At 38.4% G+C, this 26,464-nt stretch overlaps 1 protein-coding gene across 2 annotated transcripts in view; it reads left to right on the forward strand.

The window, feature by feature from the left end:
* Window positions 1–26,464, forward strand: part of RABGAP1L (RAB GTPase activating protein 1 like) — a 528,106-nt gene that overhangs the window by 151,432 nt on the left and 350,210 nt on the right. For both annotated transcript variants that reach the window (XM_084635917.1, XM_084635918.1), the window contains exon 13: window positions 5,588–5,738. In XM_084635917.1, the coding sequence (XP_084492043.1) occupies window positions 5,588–5,738 (151 nt within the window). The remainder of the gene's footprint in view (window positions 1–5,587; window positions 5,739–26,464) is intronic.

The following is a 26,464-nucleotide window of genomic DNA, read 5'->3' on the forward strand; positions in this document are numbered from 1 at the left end:
ATAACCTGATTTATTAATTTGTACTAATTTGTCTGTTCCCAAATCTTTCCTCCTTATGATGTTACATGTTGTGTATTATGGTTTCATTGGTATTGATTCTTTCTGTTGGTCCTATATGTGATAGAATCCCAAGGGAACACTGATCTGTTTTCTCAGATGCCAGGAAGAGGTTTTTAAATCATGTAACAGACTTCAAATTGCCTTGGTTAGACCAAATTAAATTTGATCAAATGTATTTTTTGGCAAAATTCTCAATTTCAAGTTAACATTCAAATGCATATTGACACAAGGTTAGAAAAATTAAAATTGAGGGCTTACATGTTTGAGGAAAACTTAGTCTTCCCAGGTGAACAAATGCATGTTTACATCTTTCAAAAGAAGGCAATCCAGGATACATGAAAGGCCTGGTGAAAAGTTACAATTTGATGAAATATCTTAGAAATTTTCAAATACCTAGAAAACAGGTTGCAACTTTTTTCAGACTGATAAAAACATATTCGTTTCACCTTTTCACAACTCAGAAATGTCCAGAAGAGTTTTACCCAAATTAAAATAAAATGCTGTTGAGATGCAGACCGAGCATAGAAAATTTTAGGCCACAATGTGGAGGTTGAAAGGTATGAGCATCTGCAAATTGAAGGTTGTAATAGAAACTGTTTTGCAAATAACTATAGTGGGTACTGCCTAGGCTTGTGAAAAGAAACACGTTCATGGAATGAAGTAGCTACATGTATAGTGCCAGTAAGGATGGAATGTTATTTTTGGGATTTCAGAGCTAAGTGGGAAATAGATTAGAACAAAAACTGTGTGTGTGTGTGTTATGGAACTAGCAAAATATGCATACATCAAACCAGATGATCCTTATTCCCTTATTATTTGTGACTCTATTCTTTATCTTGCCTCTGTTTTGTTGCTTTCAACCGTTGAATCAAGTCTGCTATTAAAATGTAGGATCATTAGGTGCTGTGGGTATTTTATTTTTCTGTAAAGTACCTAGCACTCTTTGGGTGCTAATATGGTGATAGGGTTACAATAATAAGATTCTGGTTGTTTCTGCTAAATTGTGCCACTGCAGAGTTATACCCGACTTTCATTTAAGAATTTAAAATTTTAGAAAAATGTAATTGAAGGAATGGGATGGAATGGATCTGCTGCGGGATTTAGCTTCAACACTCACTCAGTCTTTAAATAAGATTAGGTTGGAATGCAAAGCGCTTTTCCATCCTTAGTTTTCATATGCAAATTCTCCTGAAAAACACCCAGGGTATGAGTAGTGAGCCAGAGGGGAAGGACCTCAACCAGCTTGAAGAACAGCTGCTGCAGGCCTCTGCCTGCTAGTTTATCTGAGGACTTTCTTTGTGGGGACCTTCTGCTACTATTAACCCAGCAGAGTCCTCTGTCTAGGTGGTGGCACCAGGAGCCATCCTCTACAGCAGTGGTGCTCAACCTTTCCAGACTACTGTACCCCTTTCAGGAATCTGATTTGTCAAGTCTCAAGTTTCACCTCACTTAAAAACTACTTGCTGACAAAATCAGACATAAAAATACAAAAGTGTCACAGCACCCTATTACTGAAAAATTGCTTACTTTCATATTTTTACCATATAATTATCAAATAAGGGAATATAAATATTGTAGTTACATTTCAGTGTGATACTTGTGCCTGTTTTTTCATTTGTGAGCCTTGTCTGAAGCCAGAGCCTAGGGTGGCAGAGCTGAAGCCAAAGCCCTGATGCTCAAGGCTGAAGCACGTATCTTAGCTTCGTGGGGCCCCCGTAGTACGGGGCCCTGGGAAATTGTCCTGCTTCCAGCCCCTAACATCAGCCCCACACTTACGACCCCTTTAAACCTGTCCTGCAACCCCCCTGAAATTCACAACCCACAGGTTGAGAAACTGATCTAGATGTGTTGAGTACCCCTTGCAAGACCTCTGCATACCACCAGGGGTATGTGTACCCCTGGTTGAGAACCACTGCTCTACAGGGCCTTCTGCTGTTGTGGTAGAAGGGATGCTTCCACCTTGAGACCTCTGTGCGGTTAGGTGGGGCTGGGGCATTGCTGGTCATGTGCTGACCCCAGCATGTTCAGATGTAGAGATAGGTTTGGGCATACTGTATAAGTATAAATTGGGTATACTGTATAAGTTCTCCCAAAGAGAGAACAGGTAGGCTGTCCACTGCCCTAGGAGATGATTCTTGTGTGGATGGTCTTCGCTACTACCACCACCTCAGATTGGGAGGGGATTTGGAGATGTGCCTGAAGTCCCAGATTGCCTTAATCCAGGCTTGCATTAATGAGAGGTAGGAGGAAATGGATTAAATCTAAAACACGCTTGCCCAAATTCAGCTTTAGTGTAACTCCACTGATGTTATGTCAGAGATGAATTTCGCCTGTTCAGTATTTGAACTTTTGAGGAATTGTTTAGTCTTTCCAGGATTTTTTGAAAAGTATAGCATTAAACAGCTGATCAGAAAAGTAACAGTTTGAAAATTAAAAATAGATGAAATAAAATAAGCTCCTCCAACGTGCCAAACACTACAGCATATGCTGAAAGAGGATACATGCCTTTGCAAGAAATTAACATTTCCGTCTTGAGAATTGGTGCACTGATTGTTTTGGAGATAAAAACTTCTTGCTTGTTAATTGCTACCTGTCATTTAATGTTACTGTAAACGGGTGGACTGATATGACAGAAAAATTGCATAGATGTAGTCTGTAGGAGATTTTTCCTAAAAGAAGTCATAACAAGATAAGCAGAAAACAAACAAACAAATGGAAGATAGGGGACTATCTTCTCATTTATTTAATAAGTCACAGTTTGTAGGGCATCCTTAGAATGAGGTTTATTTTTCTGAGCTGAACTTCTGTCATAACCAGCTGAATTCTCAAAAAGATGTGGATAATAGCTTCTGATGTGTACATAGATAATGGCCATACTTAGTAGTCTTTAACCAGAAATATTTATAGCAACTCTAATTTTTTATTGTTTTTGTTATGTCTTCCCAGGCCATAATCATAAGGTCTTGGCATCTCTGATAATATCCTGTATTTGTTCTTTGACCTATTAAATAACAGCTGCTGAAGTGTAGCCAAGATAATAAATGCACTTTGTAAGAAATTAAAGATGTAAATCCACCAGTAGCCATGAGAAACCTAGTCCTTTCCAAATGCCAAACGGTGTATATGATAAAAATAAGTGGATAAGCAAAGCTTTGTGGTTTTTTTTTTTAAAAGCCATTTCTACAGCCAAACAGATGGCAGAGGGTCATCTGGCAATAGAGAAAATAAAAAGCATACATATTTATTTTCTACAGTAAAATGGACAGCAAGGAATATTAATAGTTTAAACTATTTCCCAGATAGACACTCAGATACCTGAAGAGTTGCTAATTGTAAAGGTACAGAGTTTTGCTTGACTGCATGGTTATTTTATAATATAAACTGAACTATCGAGAAGTGCTATCTGTGCAGTAAAATTAATGTACTTGAGTATTTATGTAACAAATCAGTTATGATCCTGTGCATGCAGTGCTCGAACATGCTTGGAAGTTGGAAATATATGATGGTAATGGAGTACAGTATTCTGCTCTCTTGACTATCACTGTATATTATTATCTGTGTGCTCTTGCTGCTGGTAGTGAAGAATTGCTTATTGTCTTTCATGTGCATGTGAAAGTTTACAATCTTATCTCTTTGTTGGATTTATCTACACGTTAAAAGGCTCAGAATTAAGTAGGCCTTTATGTTTACTTACAAAGAAAATTTTTTTGCTTTGGTTTCTGTAAATTACCTAACAAATAAAAAGAAATTGTAGTTAAATGTGCAGGTGTGGGAAGCTCACTCGAAAGTACAGCATGTATCTTATGGAATTATTGCTTCAGAATTGATGAACTTCATCACCCCATTTCAGACTGTTTAAACTTTGGTGTATTTTGGGGGCATAGTTATTTGTTTGGTTTTATCACAATAGTATTCCATTCTTTTTTCTTTTCTTCCCTTCTTACCAGTTGCCTGGTTGGTGGTTGTTTCACTTTCAGTTTAAATTAAATTATAAAGTCGGCGGGCAGGGCGGGGTAGGGACTTGGTTTTCTTACTTGTCTGTTCATAGCAATGACACTATATAAATAATTACCAAACACATCTTAAACTACTTTCTCGTGGGTATAGATACCTCGCTAACTAGTTCATGCTCACTGTGTGTGTAACTTGTGTTTGAGACCAAAGAATCAGTTCAAACACTGACCTTCTGCTGCATTTTTGGAAATTGCCGTGATAGATCAAAGCAATGGTCCATCTAGTTCAGTGTCTTGTCTCTGACAGTGGACAGTATCTGATGTTTTTAGAAGAAGTTCTGAAATCTCTCTAATTGAAAATTACAAAATATACTTATGGGAGAAACTTCACCCTTTCATTAGGTGATTAGTGGGTGGGATTTTATTCTGCGAAATGTGATGGTTGATGTGTCGTACATGATTAACCCATCTAATGTAATTGCACGTGATAGCAGTGATGCTGTTATCATTATGTAATCCTTTTTAAATTCTACTAGGCCCTTTCTCTCAATTTTTGAAGTGAATTCCACAGGTGAATTATGTCTTAATTTTTTAAAAACATATGTCCCAGCCATGCATGAATCTTTTCCATCTTCTACGCAGGGAGTTGGGACTAGGTTGAGAAGCAGTGGACAAGAAGTCTAATAGAGAAGTGCTAAATTATTTTTAAAAATACTTTTTAATTAATTTTCACTCATTAATAGATTTACTTGTAAATCCTTAGGAAAATTAATTCAGTACTCAAAGGAAGTGCTGTAATTTGGTGGGTTTCAGAGTAGCAGCCATGTTAGTCTGTATTTGCAAAAAGAAAAGGAGTACTTGTGGCACCTTAGAGACTAACAAATTTAATTTGGTGGAAACACTGTATACTCTTCATAAGTAACAAAAAGGTTGAATCCCTGCTTTACAAGCAAAACTCAACTCAGCTTTAACTATGGAGCTGTAACTAGTGCCTCTATAACAATAATATTAAAATATTATCAGTGCCTCTTTTTATGATACCCAATGTATTTTATTTGCTTTTTTAAACTGTAACTGTACATTGAGCAGATGCTTTAAATGAACTTCCCTATGGCTATGCCTTTTTCCTTAATAGTTAGTTAATTTTGAGCTCACCTATGTGTATGAATAGAGAAACTGTTCTGTGCACTACAGATTGTTGCACTTGCTGACAATGAATTTAATTTATCAATTTGTTCTCCATTGACTAGCTTGGCTCCCTTTTCAGTTCTTCACTTTTCTAGTCTTGATTAAACCTCTCTAATGTTGACCTTTTGGGTAATGAGCAAATTTTGATTTTGGGAATTCAGCAAATTTTGTCACCAATCCTGATATGAGTTCTTGTGGCAGTTTTGTTAGTAACCTGAGAAGTAGTTGCAAATATGAGCAATGAAACAAATATTTATGGTTTGAATTAGTCATGACTGTACTTTTGAGAAAAACACACATACTCAGAAAACTTTCCGTGTATTTCTCATACTGAATGTTTTTGTCTCCTCATATAGGAGAGGTAAACACTTAATTTGTTTTCTCAGGCACAATAACCTTGCTGTGCGACCAAAAGGACTGTCTACACTGGTGAAGAGTGGCGTTCCAGAGGCACTAAGGGCAGAGGTTTGGCAGTTGCTAGCAGGATGCCATGACAACCAGGCCATGTTGGACAAATACAGAATTCTCATCACAAAGGTAAAAATTATTTATGCTTTTGTTTTCTAGAATAAACTATATAGAACCTCAGTTTTGTGTAGCTGAAAAGTGACAAGTGTGCAGAATTGTTTAAAAAAAAAAAGTAATTTGAATGGTGATGAACACACTTTACCCCCTGCTGTGGGTAGCTGCTGGATGGCATTAATTAACAATAGAATCCAGTGACCTATATCCATAGTAATGTTTGACATTTAACTTTCTGCTTGCCTTGATAACAACCACTGCATAGTCTTATTTTTAAAATGTTGGGTCTTATTTAAGATTTATTGTTTGTTACACAGCAATTGGAGGCTGATGCTATTTTAATTTTTGCTCTTTATTGAAAGAATATGATCTTGGCAAAGGCTTTTTTATATAAGAATATTAAAAAGTATATTTAAGTATGAAGAGACTTGGCTCCTCTTCTCATCACCTGGTTTCCAGTGCATAGCATCATTAGTAATCTGGAGCAGTGGTTCTGCAAACTTTCCATTCTGTGGACCACTCTGTGAGTGGAATATCCTCTCTTGGATCACCTCTTGTCACCACATCGCAATGCCTCTGGTGCTTGGGTGTCCTAATAGTTTTTGCAGATCATCAGGAAAGGCTTCCCAGACTACTGATGCCCATGGACCAGAGTTTGAGAATCATTAGCATAAAGTTACAAAGCTTCTGTGCATTTTCAGACTAGTCATCCTGTTTTATAAGATTTATCTATCTTATGTTTCTAAAACACATATTACTGTCGTTTTATCTGATTTAAAACAATAGCCACAAAGATGAGTGTGATGGAAGCAAGTAATGACTCCAGTTTTACGTTGTGGTTGTAAAATGTACTGGATTTATAGCCCCAGAGACTGAAATTTTCTGTCCACAGAAAACATACAGCATGGGCAATGGCAATGCAAACTTCTCACAATGTCCTCCCAGTATGACTCAGTCCTGACTACTATACTAGTAGTAATTAGTAGCATGCGTAGGGTGCCATCATTTTAGTGTCTGGTGCCCTCACAAGTCTTAAATAGAGACATTAGAGAGATGGAACTCTATCTTATCCTGTTGTTGCTTGTACCTTTTAATCTGACCAGTCAGCTGGGGTTTTAAGGTGAGAAAGTTGCTCCTGGAATTGAGAGAAGAGTTTGATCTTCATGGCCTATTTAGCCTTGCCAGCAGGAGTGTCAGTTGATACTGTTTTTTGTGATTTGGACACAGTTTTCTCTGGGAGCCATTTGGAGACCGCCATTTGGAGACCACCATTTTGTTGTGTGCTGCATCAAATCCATTCACTGTTATTCCTCCCATCCATTCTAACATTGGGGAAGCTGTTTATTGCGGGCTAAAAAAGTTGATTACTTTTTTATATGACTCTGATCTTCAAACTGTTGCCTTACAGAAATATGTAGTTGCAATTTGTGGTTTTCGTGAACTAATAGAAGATAAGGATTTCTAGGTGGCTTATATTTTTCAAGATTATTAAGGGACAATTGCATCTAACGTTCCATATGAAATTTTTGAAAACTCAGTTTTGCTGAATGGAAATCTTTTTCTCTGAAGGCATGAACTTTGCCCCATCAACTACAAATATACAAAAGCTGGTGATTTATATAATTTGGCATATGATGGATAAAATGGTTAGTGAAATGAGATGAAGTGTTTTTTTTTTTTTTTTCCCCAGTGAAGATGTTATTTTCACTTTAAATGTTCTGCATTCTGCTTACATCTTTCACTGGCCCTCATGCCGGTCCTAGTGAGGTCTTATTCTGTAAGTGAGAACCTAAAGACCTTATGAGATCTAGCAGGTATTAACAAAGTCTATACAATTTGTGTTGTTTTAACATCCTGTGTTTCAAATTGTTCTGAGAGGGGCTTGTCATTCAAAGGCTTACGTTTAAAATTGGCTGTAGCATGCTTTTTGTTCGTCCTATGTGGTGTAACTGTGCGTGGGGTAGATGAATGGGAGGGGGAGAGAAAAATATAAAGACTTTCCCATTAGTGTTTCAGCAAGTATCACTTGCTTCCATTCTCAACGTGCTGGGTCGCAACCCGAGAAGTTGTACCCCTGATTATCTTGGCTAGCAAAGGTGAATGGAGAGCAATTCAGCTGTTAGTAGGAATTGTCAGTGATGCCTTTTTAGCATCTTTTAAAGAAGCAGTTGTTAAACTCTTGATACAGAGAATCTTAATTAGAGCAATGTCTACAACCTCTCTTTTTAAGGGAGGTTTATTGAGTAGGCTGTGGCAAAGCAGCTCAGATAATATCGAGAGTGTCAAGACATCTGGGGATCTTTATTTTAGGCCTTGTTATGGTAGGGAGGTTGAATTGTAGTACGATCATCTTTTGGTGACTGAAGATTAAGGGTACATGCTCATTCTGTTGGATCCATCTTCAGTCTTTGATCACAAGATACTGTTAACATGGACATTTGTGGACCCTAGCATGGATAGTTGAACCAGCCCCATTCTTTTTTCTCTGACAGTTTAAAAACATTTTGGCAATTGCTTATCTGTGGATGTCAAGGCTAATTCCCTACTCTGGCACTTTTGAGTACAGAAGGTGGGGGCCCGCAAGGCTCCTAAAAATTAATACTGGCCGCTCCAGGCTTGTATTAAACTCCCATTTCTGACCTTGGATTGGTATATGCTGCCACCACCCAAGTGCAGAACCCCTTTGAGAGCCCAGGAAGGTGCACTTGGAAATTCCTTCCCGTGAGGTACCCTCAAGCCCTTTCACCCCCCCATCCAGGGAAGAGTTGAGAAAGAGGAGGGGGGGGGGGGGAAAGAAAAGGAAATCAGTTGTTGTCACCAGCTAATTAAACAACATGTGCACAAATCTCTTAAGACACAAAAATCCAATTCTATTCTAAAAAAAAGTAAATGTTATTAATAAAAAAAAAAAGGAAAAAATACATCTGGGAACTCAGGCTATTGCTAGATCTTAAAAGAGCAACTGCAAGGATTAAGCATCAAGAATAGCTTTCCTGAGGTCCAGCTTAAAGGTTACAAGCAAAACAAAAGCACCTGGGCTTAGCACAGAGGAATCCACAAGCTGTAACGAAATAAAAGGGATAAACCTAATCGCGTCTTCCTAGACATTTCCTGATCTATTTACATATCTGGGGTTTTAAATGAGTAGTTTCTAGGTATAATACTGATGATTTTTTCGTACCTGGCCCAAGCTTCTTACAGCATAACTGCTGTCCTGTCCGCCTCTCCCCAGGAGAGCAACAGACAGACAAAAGGGGAGTCTTGTTTTAATTTTAAAAAGGTCTATCCTTCCATTGGCTCTTTTGGCCAGGTGCCCACTCACTTCCTTTTACCTATGCATAGCAGTGAGAGCAATTAGAGAACAGCTACTAAGAGGGATTTTATAACTGCTGGCTGTGTGTCCATAAAAGGGAACTACCCTCCCGCCCCTTCATTTATCATAGTGGACACTCTCACGTGCAGTACTCCAGGATTCTGTTCTGTCATGCCTCCTGCTCAACATGTATCTGAGGCTGTTAAGGGAGATAGTTAAGTGGTATGAGTTAGAGTGCCTTTAGTATACATATGATACCTAGCACTAAGGTCTTCCTATATCAGATCCAGACTGCACAGTCTATCAGCTTTTCCAGTCTCTGGTCAAGATAGAGGCTTTAATGAGAGCTACTTGGCAGAGGCTCAATTTAGGGAAGACAGAAGTAATGTTGACAGACAGGGAAGAACAGTGAGAGGGAAAACAAAGGTGGCATGAAGTTCTTTGAATGAAGGAATTGGTTTGCCTTTTTGTTGCTACAGTTCACAGTGTGGGTTCCTCTTGGTTTCTTGTGTGCTGGATTTGCAGATAAGAGTGGTGACTCACAGACTTTAAGGCCAGAAGGGACCATGGTGATCATCTAGTCTGACCACCTGCACATCACAGGCCACAGAACCTCACCCAACCACTCCTATTATAGACCCCTAACCTCTGGCTGGGTTACTGAGCTCCTCAAATCATGGTTTAAAGACTTCAAGTTACTGAGAATCCACCATTTACTCTAGTTCGAACCAGCAAGTGACTTGTGCTCCATGCTGCAGGGGAAGGTGAAAACCCCTCAGGGTCTCTGACAATCTGACCCAGGGGAAAATTCCTTCCAACTCCAGATATGGCAATCAGTTAGACCCTGAACACGTGGGGGAGACTCACCAGCCAGACACCTGGGCAAGAATTCACTGTAGTAACTCAGAGCCCTCCCTGTATAGTGTCCCATCTCTGGCCATTTAAATTGTTTGGTAATAGCAGTGACAGATGGGCCACATGCCTTTGTAGGCAATCCCATCATACTATCCCCTCAATAAACTTCTCAAGCTTATCTACAGAAGAGGATAGAAACGTCAAATCTATCCTATCTTAAGTATACACCATGCTTTATTGTTTCTCCACTTTCTAGACACAGAAACATTCAACTTCCTGTGAATGATTCTAGATAATGTAGTCCAACAGGAAATTGCTTGTATTAAGTAGTATTGTAATTAGAAAACCACAAGAGAGCACTCAAAACACTGTGTGCACATATCGGTATTTTGTAACAGTGACTGCCAGATTTCCCTGAATCGAAGGAAAGAATTGTGGGAGTAAAAGAAGGAAGACGGACATTGAATTATAAGGGGACAAAGTCCAGAATTACACACCTCCCCCAACACAGGCAATCCAAGAAGGTCCAGACCGGACTGGTGCAACATAAGTAAAATACAGGATGTTGGCACCTTGGATGCTGGTCCAGGCTCAAAGCCACTGGTTCAATAAGAGCTACACACAAAATGAATGCAGGTGCACCAGCAGTTAAGTGTAAGTGCCTTCCACTATTCCAATGGTTTTGGCCAGCACACGGCATTGCAATACATCACAGACCCACTCTAAGAACAAATATGCGTGATAGAAATCTGATACACGCCTGTAATGCTGGCAGACCAAGAGGGGGAAAAAAGCACATTTCATACCACCCAAGAAGCTCAGCACAACTTCTGCAATTCGCTCACAGAGAGTACTTTTTTCTAGCTGTACTTTGTTAGAAGGTTGTGACTTTTTCATTTTGAATGTAGACTGTGCGATACTACTGCATGCCTTTGTAACTTCCAGATTGGATTGCTACTGTGCAGTCTGCCACATTGTGACTAGCTTTTAAATGGGTGGAAAGGGGTGGGGTGCATGGAAGTAGCCTTTCTATGTACCTGCAGAATGGAACAGCCTTTGCACATGCCACTGTGTATCAAGAAGCTTGCATTTTGTTTCTGGGCGTGACCTGCTGAATGCTGGCTGCTGTGTAGACCGCTTCTTTGCTTGCATGATACTGCAACACTTAAGGTCAGCTGTGGTAGTTGAGCTAACAGCCTTCACGTTTAAATGGAAGTGGGCTGGTGGCATGGTGTTTCCAGTTAGGGACCCACAACAATAGATCTTGGCCCACGCCCTTTAGTTTCATAAGGTTTGGATCTTTATCTTAATGGCAGATTGTAAAGATTACCTGTTTTCTCATGCTTTTCTTGGGGTTGAGTGGTTGTAGTTTGCATTGAGGGATGTTTGCCTTTACTTTACTGGACTTTGAAGGGGTTCTTTATTGTCAATGATTGTTTTGTTTTTTTAAATGTTTATGTGCGTGAAGAACTTTGGACTTTTATTACAAATTGAAATAAATATCTGATGGCCGGCTAGCTTGGGCAGTGTTGTACAATAAATCCAGGTTCAACTCTTCTGTTCACCACAGCGTATTTTTAAATTGCTGGGTTGAATGTCATTTCACTTTGTATGTTAAGATCATTTTGCCTTATGTATACCTTCTTCTAATATTGTATATAGTTTGTTGTTTCTCTGCATGTAGTTATTGCTCATATAATACTTTTTCTGTTTTCTATGAAAATCTCTTTAAGCTGTTACAAAACCTAGGAACATAGGAATTGCTATAGTGAACCAGATAAAAGGTCCATCTGTTCTGATGTCTTGTCTCTTGTGATGGCTGTTACCAGATATCCTCTTAATGGACAATTATGGAATAATCTGCCAATAGGGAAAGTTTTTCCCTAAACCCTGTCAATTCAGGGTTGGTTTATATTTTGAAGAATTTTCTTTGGTATTTAAAAAAAATGTTAATTTAATCTTGGATAATAAAACTCAGTATTTTATCCATATAAATGTCTGCTCCTCTTCTGAATCTTACTAAGGTCTTTGCTGCAATAAATTTTTGTGATAATAAATTCCATAGATTGTTCGGTTTCAAAATTTAAATTTCCTGTCTTAATTTCATTGTGTTCTTTTGCCCTTGTATTATGAAAAGAAGGTAAATAGGAATGCACACCTTATTTTTTTCTGTACCCGTCAATGCCTCTATTGCCTCTTCTCTTACTTGTTTCCTTTCTGAACTAGTCACCCTCTTTTTAGCCTTTCATTGATGGGAGGTCTCTACATTCTCTGATTTTCATTGCTCTTCACTTGACCTTTCCTATTTGTGGATATTTGCGAACCCTGTATAAGTATTCAATGCTTAGGTTCATTTCTGGAAACTCGATGTCTTGTTGGGTTTCTTGCCCTCTTGGTAGCATAGTCTCTAAAAGTACGAATCTTTACAGTAGAAGACTTGGATGCAAACGAGTAAATAAATTATCTTTAATTAAATGTTTGCAAATATGGATTTAGGGACCTAACTTGAGGCACAAAGTAGGAAAACTTTGGCTTTAGTCCCTAAGCAGGAATGAGGAAATGACACTTAGGGTCTCTAATACTGAATGTATAATATCTAGTCATCATTACTTATGACTATCTCAAGTAGCGAAGAGAGTAATGTTAGTGTCTGGAGGCTTTGAAAATACTCCAGCACTGACCTGACATAACCCACAGTGAGGATCTAGTTGCTTGACTTCATGGAAAATTACTGCTTGTAGGCAGGCAGCAGGAAATACATCATATGTGGACCATAAGATGAATTAAATTGTGGTAGATACTAAAAATAAATGTAATTCTAATTTGGAATTTTAATAATGTACAAACTTCTTGAAAACGTCATAATTTGACAAACAGTAATGCAAAAAATACTTCTAATTGTCTAACCATGTACTGTCAAGTAACTTCATAATTAATGTTTCCACATTTCAGCGTACAGTTCAGTGACAACATAAAATGGATATTTAATTTTAATTTTTAACGATGCAAGCACATCAAAATAGCATTTTAAATACATTTTGTTTTCCCTTTTGTGAATGTTAGAGTCTGTGTTTTGTGTGGGGTTGGGGTTTTTTAAACTCAGCACAGGAAAGAAAGATTTCTCCCCTTATTAGAAAGATGATTTATGACATACCTTGTCCTCCAAGAGCCATGTCCGTTGTTCTCGACACAACATTGAGAGAAGCAACTTGCAGAAGCAGGCAAGCTAAATGAAGCCACCTGCTATGATGGACAAATGGCATGTAAGGTAGGGAAACTGAAGCAGGAAAGCATTTCTGATGAGAGAGAAAAGGAATGGGTGGTAGTGTCAGGCTGTCTGCAGTGGCTCACAAATGTGAGTGCCAACTTAGGGCAGACTGTTACAAACCAGGGCACAAACCCCAAACTAGTGTGTTCCATAATTAGATTTCACCCACCAAGTATGAACTCTTCAAGCACTGTAAGCATTGTACTCTTCAAGCACTGTAAGCCTCAACATGGAGTCATGAACAGCCCCCTTGGGTATTCCAGTCTATCTTGCCACCCAGGCAAGCCTGCCTTTGTGATAGATGATCCCTTACACCAAAAATCACAATAATCAGGTTTCAGAGTAGCAGCTGTGTTAGTCCGTATTCACAAAAAGAAAAGGAGTACTTGTGGCACCTCAGAGACTAACAAATTTATTTGAGCATAAGCTTTCATGAGCTACAGCTCACCTCATCGGATGTAGCTCACGAAAGCTTATGCTCAAATAAATTTGTTAGTCTCTAAGGTGCAACAATATTCAGGTTACTCCCAGTCTGAAAGGACCAGTCACGTACACCCCAGGTCAATTGTATCTTAGATCTCTCACCAAAGACAACACTTGGCACATAGGTATCAATCACATTATAAAGTTTATCAGGTTTTGTTTACAGTTCATAAGCCCTGTTTCCTACCCACAACATCCTATCCATAAATCAATTTGCAAATCTTTTAAATGAAAGACTCAATATAAATGTGAATTATTATTTAAAGAGGCAAAAATGGCCTATCACTTAGAAATAATAAAGGCACCTCACTGCAGAGGACTTGCCGGACTTGAAAACGAATAAAATCTTTCCTATCCTAGATGCATCTCATTAATGTTTCATGTTTCCTTAAATTTTGTGGCTTGATTCTTAAGAAAAAAACAAACTTATAATAGAACAAGGCAAACTATTATTAGTGTTGCCAGAATTGAATCAGCTCGAGAATTATTGTTCTTTCAAGTTCTCTGTGATTACTTAATGGGATGCTGTCAGTTTAAAATCACATTTCTCTGTTTGGTAAGGTGCTAGATAAAATATTAAGTATGTTTCTTAACTGCATACACAGGAACAAACGATCAAGGACAGGCAATTAGCAGACAATATTAAAAGAGAATTGAAAGTGATTTATTTAGTATGCTGAGAACAAGAACAAAATTGTCATTGTAAGATGTGTTTGGGGTTATATGGGGTGATAAATTTGGATGTGAATGCAATACAAATTTCCTTAAATGGACTGAGATTTGTATGAAGAACCTCAGGCAAGAGTTAACGGCTGTATTTCTGTAAGAACTGACTTGTATAGGGGAACCAGACAAGTCTGTCCATGCTTGTCATTATTATTGGCTATGGAAATAGAAGCATTTGCCCAGAAAATTAGATATAATCAACTAATTAAATGAATGGAAGTGGGAAAAAATCAGCCAAAATTAGCTCTGTTTGCTCACTGTGTAATGCATGTATCTGGGCCAAGAAGGTAATTGCAGGCCATTCAGTTGGAGAACAACCTTTCCGGAGATTCTTCTGGGTTTCAAAATATGGGAAGTTTGATTCTGGGGTTAAATTACAAAATCAGGAGAACAAATCTCTTCAAAAAACAAATTGAAATGGATACAGGGAAGCAATTGCCATCCAGTGAGGGGCCAGTTGAATGAAGGCACTATAAATGCCAGTGTTGAGACGGATCAGGGGAGTTATGGAAACGTGGAATAAATATACTATTTCTTGGCTGGTTAGAATCTCATTGATTAAAAAGAATAAACTAGGTAATATATTCATTTTGTTTCCAGCTGTTGTCATATTATTGTGATATCAGATACAAGTTTCCTAATTTTTTTCATACTATCTCAGTTTAAATGGGAAAAGAAAAGACCCAGAGTTAAGGCTTCAGGTCTTTATAGATCCTTTAAATAAGGAGGTGTTATGGTCTCTAATGTAAAATTAAACTTGCAAGTATGTCCTCTGAAAAAAAAATTGCTTGCAGCAAAATAGGGTTGCCAACTTTCTAATTGCACAAAACCGAACACCCTTCCCCTAGGCCCCGTCCCTTCTCGGAGGCCCCACTCCCTCCAGCTCCTCTCCCTCCGTCGCTCGCTCTCCTCCACCCTCACTCACTTTCACTTGGCTGGGGCAGGGGGTTGTGACGTGAGAGGGGGTGAGGGCTTCAGCTGTGGGTGTGGGCTCTGGGGTGAGGCCAGAAATGAGGGTTCAGGGTGTAGGAGGGGGTTCCTGGCTGGGACAGGGGGTTAGGGTGTAGGAGGGGGGTGAGGGCTCCCGCTAGGGGTACAGACTCTGAGATGGGGCTGAGGGGCTTGGGGTATAGGAGCAGGCTCAGGGCTGGGGCAGGGGATGCGGGGTTGGGGTGCAGGAGGGGGCTCAGTGGGTTGGGGTGTGGGAGAGGGTTTGGGGTGCGGGCTTCAGGATGGAGTTTGTGTGTGGGGGCGGGGCTCGGGGCTGGGTCCCTTTACCAGTAGTCTCTGGTCCAAAATTAAAGAACAAATTGAACTAATAAGTAGATTTTGCATTCCAAACCACCCAGGGTTTAGCTAAGAATCAGGGTAAGAATTTTCCCATTATGTCTTATTTTCTTCTATTCTGGTCAACCCTGGGGTTTTAAAAAGTACTTAGTTTGAGCTCCTCTTCTAGAGGAGCACATTCTTCCACAGAGCTGAACTAAATTTTATGCTAACAGAGTTTTAATACAGCTATTTCTATGCATTTTCCTGTTAATTCTGTGCACAAGTTGAGTAGAAAAGCTTGAAGTAAAAGATCAACCTTCAAATAACCCATGTAAACCTGTTAAGAACATGTGCAAGCATTTATTTTTTCAACATTTGAAATTCTAATAACTATATTTGTACAGTGGGAAAAACTTTGCTACATATTTAATATACTTTGCTTTTAATACACCTAGTTAATCTTCATTTTTCTAAGTTAACTAATGCAGCTGGAAGATAGAAGATGAAGGAAATTGGAAGTGAGCCAAAGCTTATTTAAATATGAGTAAATCCAGTATACCTTGAAGTCCTTTGAAAGCTTTATAATTTCTGTTTCTATTAGGAAGCCCCCATGTTAATTTCTGACTGCAAAAGTAGCCTTAAAATGTTCATTGTAGATTTGAGGATTATTTCTAACATGGAAAGACGCCATTGATTTGGATAGAAAATAGATCAAGCTTGTTATTTCTAGCAGCAACAGAGGATATTAAGTGAGAACCAAGAGGGAGAAGCATCTTTTATCCCAATGCACAATGCAGGCTTACATTGTTAAATGTTCTGGGACTAATTAAACAATAAAGGACTCTAATTAAAAAGGGGATTGCATACCAGCTGCCTGTGCAGGCTGTTTTAAAGAAGGAAACTAGAAAAGAATATTTGCGTAGCAACTTTCTGGCAAATTTCTCCTGTACAGGACATTTCATCTGTTTGTCCTAACTGAGGGTGGGTGAGTTTATGCTTCCATTTAGAGTAGAGCACCTTCTATTCCTCCTGTTGAGTGACCTGGGAAGCATCACTTGACATTAAACTTGCTGCTTAGTGGTCTACTTCTAATATTAACCTGTATGAGAGCACCAGTAGGAGGCAAGATTTTGTTCATTTTCAAGTCCAGCAACTTCTCGATAATGAGTTTTTGCAGTGAAGTGCTATTATTATTTCTAAATAGACTACTTTCTCTTCTTCTAATAAGACAAGTATTTACCGCAAAGACCTTTACAAACTGATTTATGGCTAGGGGATGTAGGTTAACAACTTTACTTTTGTGAAAATTTGTCTTGGGATCTTTGGAGACCACAACTTGTCCAAACTATGGTTTCAAACCTGCTTAGGAAAAAAAGCACTTCTGGCTGCACATTGTTTCATGACGCTGTTTTAGAGTGGGAAATTTGCTCAATACTAACTCTGTGGAAAGCTCTCACCTACTGAATTTTTCTTCCAGCCTCTGGCTTGTTCCTTGGCTGTGTGCTATTTACATATTGAGTAGGCATGACCTCCTTACCTGCTTAGAGATAAGATTGCCACACAGGGTGGTGTGACTGCAGGCTCATATAAATCTTCTGTAATTGATAATGTATAAGGTATTTTTCTGCAGTTTGCTAAGAAAAAAGAGAAAAATATCCAATGATCTAAACATTATAAAAGCAGTTAAGATCTTCTCATTAAAAGGTGAAAATGGCATATAAGTAATTCTTATTAATCATATCACACTTGTTCTGTGTTGTATATCAGTTTCTTAATGATTTGCTTGGATATTAGGTGAAATAATTCTTGTGAGAGCATACCTTCAGGTATTAGTATCATTGTGTGCTGTCTATGAGCTTGTTGCCCAATTTTATTTTTGTTTCATTTCAGTTTGTTCAATAGCCGTAGCAGATTCTGCTGCCTTAATTTTATCTATTTTTCCTAGGAGACAAAGTATAAGGTGGTTCTCTCCACACTCTTAGATTGTTCATGCCATGTTTTGTGAATCGCCAATCTTTCTAAGTATCATACATTTTGCTCTTCATGAAGGAAGGTTATTTCAAGTGTCCGCTCAGACTGACAGGACAGCATGTCATTTTCTGGTGTAAATTAATAATAATCTGAGTTTTATAATGCTGAAAGTTAGGAGATAGAAAGGTCTCATGCTTTACAAACATTTCTAGTAGCTTTTTGATTTATTTCGGGAGTGCTGCATTTTTGCAGCTTTGAAGATTTTGAGCTATTATGCCATTTGAACTGAGAATATTTATTAGAAATAATTAGTAGAAGTTGAGGCATATTATTTCACTTGGAAAGCCAACCCATTCCTGTTTTCTCAGTGTAACCTTTGTTGTTGGAATGAAGTGACTCATAAAGAAATATATTTTTAATAATGTTTTAATAAAGTATTTAAACCCAGATTTTCAATGAATTGTGTACACATTTTGGTGCATATTTGAGCTGGTGTGGGAAGCTCTGATTAGTGCCCACAATTTCAGCTTATATGGCATGCACAAAAAATGCACATATACCTGTTTGAAAATGTGTTCTCTAATCTGTTAAACCTGTTGAGATGGTATTTGCATAGTGCACAGTGCCAAACTCATTAGTGCTAAACAAATAAACAATAATAGTTTATTGTACGCTGCTTCTTCAGTACCATTGTGCAATAAATGAATATCCAATTAAGGAATACAATTGTTAAATACATTGAGGTAGTTCGATATCAGATTTGAATGAAATTATCTAATGAAAATAATGAACAGGAGTTATGACAAAAGATCTTATTTAAAATCAGTGATGTGTATTTGTTAAAACACTTTGCCTAAAATACACTGTTAATAGAAATTAGTTTTATTCAGCTTTAAAGACTTTCTTAACGCTTAGAGCTTGATCATGTGGCTTGTTTTTGACCTCAACTTCCATTGACTTCACTGAGAATTAAAGATGCTTGGCACCTTGGAGAAGAGATGCAGTATATTGCAAGATCAGGTACTTAACTATTTATGGAGTTTTTCATATGCTTACTTTTTTTGCTTAGTAATTGTAACTGTTTTTATGCTGCTGTCTTTTGTTTCACCTACTTGAACATAGACAGTGGCAGAAAAATTCTGACAAATCAGCAGCAAACCTAGGTGATAAAATTTGATGAAGCATTAGTCTCTCGTCTTTCCTCCAACTAAGGTGAGCAGATGTCCTGATTTGATAAGGACAGTCCTGATATTTGGGGCTTTGTCTTATATAGGCACCTTCCCCCACCAACTGTCCCAGTTTTTCACACTTGCTATCTGGTTGCCCTATCTCCAACCCAATCATTGCTGTTTGTTAGGTCTCAAGTATTGGACAGACTTACCTGTGAGGCATATTTTGTATGAAAACAATAGAAGAAACTTATAACTACAAATAACAGGCCAGGTTCAATGATTTGCACCAGCTGAGAATCTGGCCCATAATTCTTGATTTATCTGTGAGCAGGGAAGTGCTTAGAAAACTGTCAGATTTCAGGGTCTTAATGCACAGCTTTCCCACTTACGTATTTAAAGGGTAGTTATAATACTACATAATAAACTGAAGTAACTAGTTGTCACTTATGTGTTTGAAGTATTCCTTCCTCCCCTGGCCTTGCGCACATTACTTTGAAGATCGTTTGTCTTTCTGAAAGTATATCCAACATTGTTCTTTCAGGTCATTTATTGGTAGGGCATCCTCAATTTTTCCATGTTAGGGAAGTCCTAATAAGGCTACAAAAGAAACAAACAACTCTGCTTTGCTCAGTGTAGCACAGTATAGAACAAAGGGTAGATTGAATTTTCATTGTTTCTGGCCCCAAATATGAGAATAATGCCGACCAGTTAAGCAGTAGGAAACTTATAGCATGATGGTTTGTATTCTTGTAGGATGTGTACAAAAAGTTATGAATCCACACTAGAATTATATTCTTAAAATGTGTTTGGCAAGCAATGCATAAGCACTGTCTATCTTAGCCAAAGAACGTGTATTTTATTCTCCGACCAGCCTGGTTATGAGGAAAAGACAATGAAGGCCCATTTTTACATATTGGGTAAAGAGAGGTATCAAACCAACAAGTAGGGGAAGAGACAGCCTGGCGTCTCTGCACCCTCAGGAGAGAGAGGCTTAGTCTAGGTTTTACTTTTCAAAGAACATTTGCAAAGATTTACTGCTCTGTAAAGACAGGGGGGCTGAACCTCAAGTGATAAGCAATTGAATCAACCAACTGTATAAATATTACTGTTTTATAAAATGTGTGGAGTGAGGTCTTTTCTGAAAGCTAATGGCACACTGGTGATAAATATATCACTTGGAAATCTATATTTTAATACTACATACAGAAATATGGATACTTAATGATATTATGCTTTAAAGTAAGATTAAGCAAGGTGTGGCCAAAAACAATGCTCTCTGTTACAAACGCCCATCTGTTTCTCCCACTAGCAGCTGTGTAAGAGATGTAGGAACTGCAATTCTGGATCAGACTTATGGTCTATCCAGTGTATTATCCTGCATGAGCGGCCAGTACCAGACCTTCACAGGAAAATTTCTCCATAGTGAAAAATTGTGCAGTAGATGTAGTTGCCAATAATAGAAGCATTTTTCTAGGTGCAATTTTTTAAAATAGCCGAGGGATCTGGGATCAAAAACACGCAACTTTGGAGAGTTATGTGTATATTTTGGTGAGCTTTTAATTTTATTTAACTTTTAAAAGTTTGGGGATCAAATAACATACCAAGGTTTAGATGCTTATTCACATCAGTGGGGACCCAAACTAAACTCCATATTCCTCCATCCCAATATAAGCCCCTTCTTGCAACAGGCACCCTCTGTCTGCAATTGTCTTGGGGATGTGTGGACGTGAGCAGGCTAGCTGCATACCTCGGATATTCCTAATGGAGAACAGTTTTCCCTACACACCCGTTTCTGGTGTTTTTTTCCCTCTTCCCACCACTCTGGGAAATGGGGGACCATAGGGCTTCTCCCTTCATTGAATCTCATCTTAGGGAACCTCAGGTGATCTCCCTAATTTACAGTCTTTTGGTAGTGGGATGGTATTTAAAGCTTCCTGCATGTCTCCTGTCAGCCTTTTCCCCATTTCTTTCTCTTTCAGCCCTAAGGTGGGAGTCTGAGTGGGATCGAAAAGACTACATATGAAAGGACTGTGCTGTCTCACCATCATTAAGAGACCAGGCTAGCGGGTTGGCAGTGGTCCCTTTCTGACCTCTACTAGCCTCTGCTGCTCAGCATCTACCTCTTGCAGGCTCGGGGAGAGGGTATAGTTTCCTGTTGTGACCTACTGACTAGGCACCAAATTTCTTTTAGAAAATGGAGCCAGTGTATGGCCTGGGATTTTGGCTTGGATTGAAAGTGCCCAGGAAAACATTTAAACAGATCTGTCAAGTTTTGTGCAGCTCCATGCGTGACAGGCAAATTATTTAATGAAAACAATTGCAAATAGTCACAAACTTCAACTTAAAACAACGGTGTGGCTCTAGTGCTGGTGAAGGGTGTTGGCTCTGTTTATCCAATATACATCAGCTTTGACATAGGGGCACAGGAAGTTTCCTCTTGAGGGAATGGATAGTTCAGCCTCCATGACCCATTCAGTTTTTGGGGCTCTTTGCTGAGTCTACCAATTAATGCAAACTCTGGTGATGAATTTGTGATGTAGGATCTAGAACTGAGACCCACCGAACTCATCTCCTATTGGGGCGAGCAAACATCTTTTAAATGGAACAGCTTTTAATCTTTACTGATAAAGGCTGGGTTCAGGCTAGTGACCTATAGATCCAAGGTCCTATAGCTTTTAATAATTCCCTGAAGCATCCAGTCCCTCAATAAATGCTAGGTAAACTTTCTGGGAAAATAAGTGTAATAAATCAAGTTCCGACATTTTGGGAGCTGACACTTTGCCTCTGCTCTCTGTGTGGATACAGAGGCAAAATTTTCCCCACACTGCTCTGTCATCTTCAAACATATTCTACTATTAAAGCTGTTCTTAAAGGAACAGCTCCCATTGACCAAAATACAAACAATAATAATAGAGCAATAAAACAAATATTAACAATCATCCAGATTCATTTTAAGTACAATATTTAGCAATATAAAATCGTGTCAACAACTACAGTTATTCTAGGATACTCACTAATATAAGAAGTAGTTCGATATATTTAGCGCTTTCATTTGTAACTCAAGACAGCACTGTATTGTTGGTTATTAGGATGCAGTTCCTGGCTCTGGGAGCAGTGTGTGGCCTACTAGCTAGAGACAGCATATCCAAGTACATAATTTGACACATTTCTTCTGAATGTTAGTGAATGAGATTTGGGTCTGTAATATCAGAGACCTAGATTGTATTCCTATCTCTAGGTGATTGATAATTGCCTCTCCCCTGAAGTAGGGTGATGAAGTCTTGACTATTAAGGGCTATGAAATGTGCAGATGTATTAACAGCAGTCATTGGAACAGATTAGAATTTATGGTCTCTTGGTTGCAGTTTTGTACACATTCCCCTAGGCATCAGGGCATTTTGTAGTGGAGGGTCAGGGTCCCTGTCTCTCCTTCCTCTTCGCATACACATTTTTGAATGATAGTTCTGTCAGATGCTTGACACTAGGCAGGTCGATTTAAAAACCGGTAGGGTAGTCCAGGCCAAACTGGGACAATTAGCAAGAAGAGTAATATAATACATATTCGCAAAAAGAAAAGGAGTACTTGTGGCACCTTAGAGATTAAATAAATTGGTTAGTCTCTAAGGTGCCACAAGTACTCCTTTTCTTTTGCGAATACAGACTAACACAGCTGTTACTCTGAAACCTGTCATAATACATATTGGTTTCTTCCTTACCCTAGATATTTAGTGGTATGTTTTACGTCCTGAGCGTGAACACATAGCTGTTCATAGAGCAAGCAGAGTGAAAATATTAAAAGTAGGTGTTTTGTGTACCATATTGTAAAAGGTTTCAGAGTAACAGCCGTGTTAGTCTGTATTCGCAAAAAGAAAAGGAATACTTGTGGCACCTTAGAGACTAACCAATTTATTTGAGCATAAGCTTTCGTGAGCTACAGCTCACTTCATCGGATGCATACTGTGGAAACTGCAGAAGACATATTAGGTGCCACAAGTACTCCTTTTCTTTTTGCATATTGTAAAAGTATCTGCTAATGTTTCTGAAGGCAAGAATAATTGTTCTTAAGTACTCCCCCATTGTGGACTGTTGTATGTAATTTGTGTTCAGTTTGTAGATAAGCACCTAGCTGCCAGAGCCAAAGGAACTCTCTAAAATGTAAAGAATTATTGCATATGTAGACTATTAACAGATCACTGTAATTTCTGAGAAAATAAAATAAAAAAATGAACCTCCTGTGAACATTACAATCTCATTTCAAATTGATTGCATGCTGACTTCTTCCTAACTGTCTACCATCTTCAAACAAAGAGTTGCATAATTGCCATTCAGGACACTGCATTACTAAAGGATGAGATTTGTTCGAAGGTGTGAGAGAGATCTAGCATTAACCTTTCTATATTACTGAGTGTGGAACAACTACTAGGGGACTTGTGCCTTTAGGGGAAGTAGAGACAGTGTCCCATATAGTGTATTTTGGTAGTTTTCCATTCTGGAAATCGAATGTCTGGCATCATTGAAATTCACAGAATTATGATTTAACATTTACTTCTGGTTTTAGGGCTAATTCACTTCTTCCCTTAACGCACTGATTGTAAAGGAAATGTAAACCTTATTCATTAGGGCAAATTTCAGCCAACCTGAACTTGGCTTCTAAAACTGCAAACATATTTGGCAATGCATCCGATGAAGTGAGCTGTAGCTCACGAAAGCTTATACTCAAATAAATTTGTTAGTCTCTAAGGTGCCACAAGTCTTCCTTTTCTTTTTGCGGATACAGACTAACACAGCTGCTACTCTGAAACCTGTCATATTTGGCAATGTAGATCAGGTGGTTAAATGCTGAATTACTACATTTGCTTGTGTCAGTGCAGATTTGCGTGCCCAAATACAGTGATTGTATGCAAAATTAGACTGTGACTGTTGAAAAATTGGGTTCTCTTTACTTTTTGAACACTTACCTGACAGTCTCCTGCACTGTATAAAAGTCAGCTTTTAAAATAGATAATATTTTTTGATGTAAGTGTTACATACAAGTTAAGATCCATTTGTATCTCAGATGCCATATGTTATACACAAGGTAAGATCAATTTGTCTCTAATGCTAAAGCCGTTCCTTTAAAAAAAAACCTATACTATTTATTTCTAGTTTCTATATAATAATATCTATCATGGTGGCAGTTAAGTATACAGATTTTTAAACACTAAAACAAGAAGACTACAAAACTATTTATCAAAAACTGAGTGAAATAAATATGTGAACCTGTGTACTTTCCATTTCATTTCTTTTCTCAAAGAATTTTGGTGCTGTGCAAAAAAGTGTTGATACCTCTGTGACCAGGTGAACAAATGACCAGTGACGACTAAAATTGTACAAATCCAAGCATGTGGACTTTCCATTCATGTCCACAAAGAAATACAAAATTTTCTTTTTCTCTTGAAATGTGCACACTCTTTGTCTATCTTTCTCTTCTTGGATAAAGGCATAATGGCCTTTTGTCACAAGCTGAATAAAGAAATGAAGCAAGGGATGTATAGCCCCCCCCTTTACATTTTTCTTTTAAATTTTTATTTAAAGCGGAGTCTGCCAGTCTACTGGCTGCAATAACTATTCACCCTTTGACTTATTTTAAGTTTCCTTTTCCTTGCCAGTTTGGGGTATCTGCCTTCGATCCAGTGGGTATCACATTCTGGGGATGTAATCCAGACCAGTGGGGGATGTTTCCTTCTGTAGGTGCTTCACAATGCTTTGCTGCTGTAGCTCCCAACTTGGGCTGTTCACAAATAGTCAAACAGATTGCAGGTCACACCCTGAGTGTCTGTGTATAGTTGCAGCCTGCCAGCAACACTCCATGCACGCTCTGGCTTCCACCAGCCTCGGTTACCACTTGCAGGGTGACCCCCAACCCAGTCCCAGTCCCAAATTTTCCCAACAGTGTGTATAATGTACTGTCCAGACCTCTCCTGGAGAGTTCAGATATTAGAGATCCGTTGTCTTTGTAAAGGGTCAATGTTCAACATTTTGTGTTTTAACTGGAGTTACCTGGACAGTTCACTTCAAACACAACACTGGATAAGTTTTGATTAAAGGATAAAACAAGTTTATTTAACTACAAAGAGGAGATTTCAAGTGAGTGCAAGTACAAGGTATTAAAATCTGAAATGGTTAAAAGAAAAATAAGTAGCTAAACTGTCTAGTAGCTAAAATTTAACTAGACTTGGTTCAAGGTAAAATTCTTACCACATGTTCTAAGCAACAGGGCTGACAGAATTCTAAAATCTCACCCCTCCCCCCCAACAACAACAACAAAAAAAATCAAAGGACTAGCTCGGAGTGGGTTTGCCATATGGATGCTGGTTAAGTGGGCGGGATGCCGGCCTGAGTGAAAGTGAAACCTAGTCTCTAACCCAGGGGTTCTCAGGACACACATTTTGGTGGCCGCATGCAGCCACGGTGGCTGCGTTTGGGAAATACTGCTGTAATCTGTATCCCCAGCAATGCCAGCTAGCCCAGGTTGAAAGCACCACTAAACCTGGGTAAGAGGATTTTGTGTACGGATGGGAGTGGGTTAGGGGAAACGCTTGCCAGCGTACCCTAAGACACATGCTGTCTTCAGTTGTGACCCTCAATATTGTTGGAGTGCTAGCAACAGCTACAGTAAACAGTTCAGGTTGCCAAAGTATTTCCATTTATAAATTATTTTCAGTTACTCATAACTTTACAGCATTTCATCCATGTAGCTGAAATTTTCTGTTCCTTGATTCTGCTTGAAGGTGGGTTTTTAGTTTAAGGAAAAATGGTTCCCCTTTTAAATACAAAATAAAAAACCTTTCCATCTTTTTCAAAACAGAAATACAGCCAAACTAATTAGAAAATTGAAATCTTTTAAAAAAAAAATTAGGTCTTACTAAGAAGAGACTTTTTGAGTATTTTGGTCAAAGATTGGTTAGGATTTGGCTGAGTTGTGAGGCTTTGAAAGTGCACATTGAGCATATGTTAAATTTTTAACAAAAGTGGTAACTTAACAATCATCTGCTAGTACTTGGGGGAAAAAAGCATGCTGTGCTAAGCTGACTTGCACAGCAATTTAGCTTCATAGCAAATGTGCACCTCTAGCTAGATCCCTAAAATTGTATTATGTAAGAAATTTAAATGTATTGTGGTATTTGAGAAAAATTGTGATCCATTAATTTGTCTGCTTTCTAATGCATACACACAGAGTTAACTTTGGGAAGGCCTGACTTGACTGCATAGTTTTTAATAGTATCTTAATGCAACTTTTAAAATGTCATTTGTTCCCACCATTACAACGAATGCCATAAATGTTGTTTATCCCTGACTTACAATAAACTAAGGTAATTGCTGGCCTAGATAAAGCTGCAAGGACACCAAACTGAGTATGAGAAGTCTGAATGACCAATTTGTTTTCCATTCACTTTTATTTTCCTCACGTTCTATTACCCTGAAGAGTTTTTAAAAAGTTATACTGTAATTCTGGTCTCTAAAGGAGATTCACAAAAGCAAAAGAACTTGTATCTGAAAGCTCATCTGAAAATTGAGTCATAGATGTTACATTTAAGGCAGCTGAAGGTTTGATTATTCTACTCTTGACTGCTTTTAAATTTCCAGTTGCCATAACAACTTTGATATTTCTTTATTTTTAGCACATCAGTTGCCATAACAATAA

Source organism: Lepidochelys olivacea (assembly GCF_965140295.1).
Source record: "Lepidochelys olivacea isolate rLepOli2 genome assembly, chromosome: 8".
In the NCBI taxonomy this organism is placed as follows: domain Eukaryota; kingdom Metazoa; phylum Chordata; order Testudines; family Cheloniidae; genus Lepidochelys; species Lepidochelys olivacea.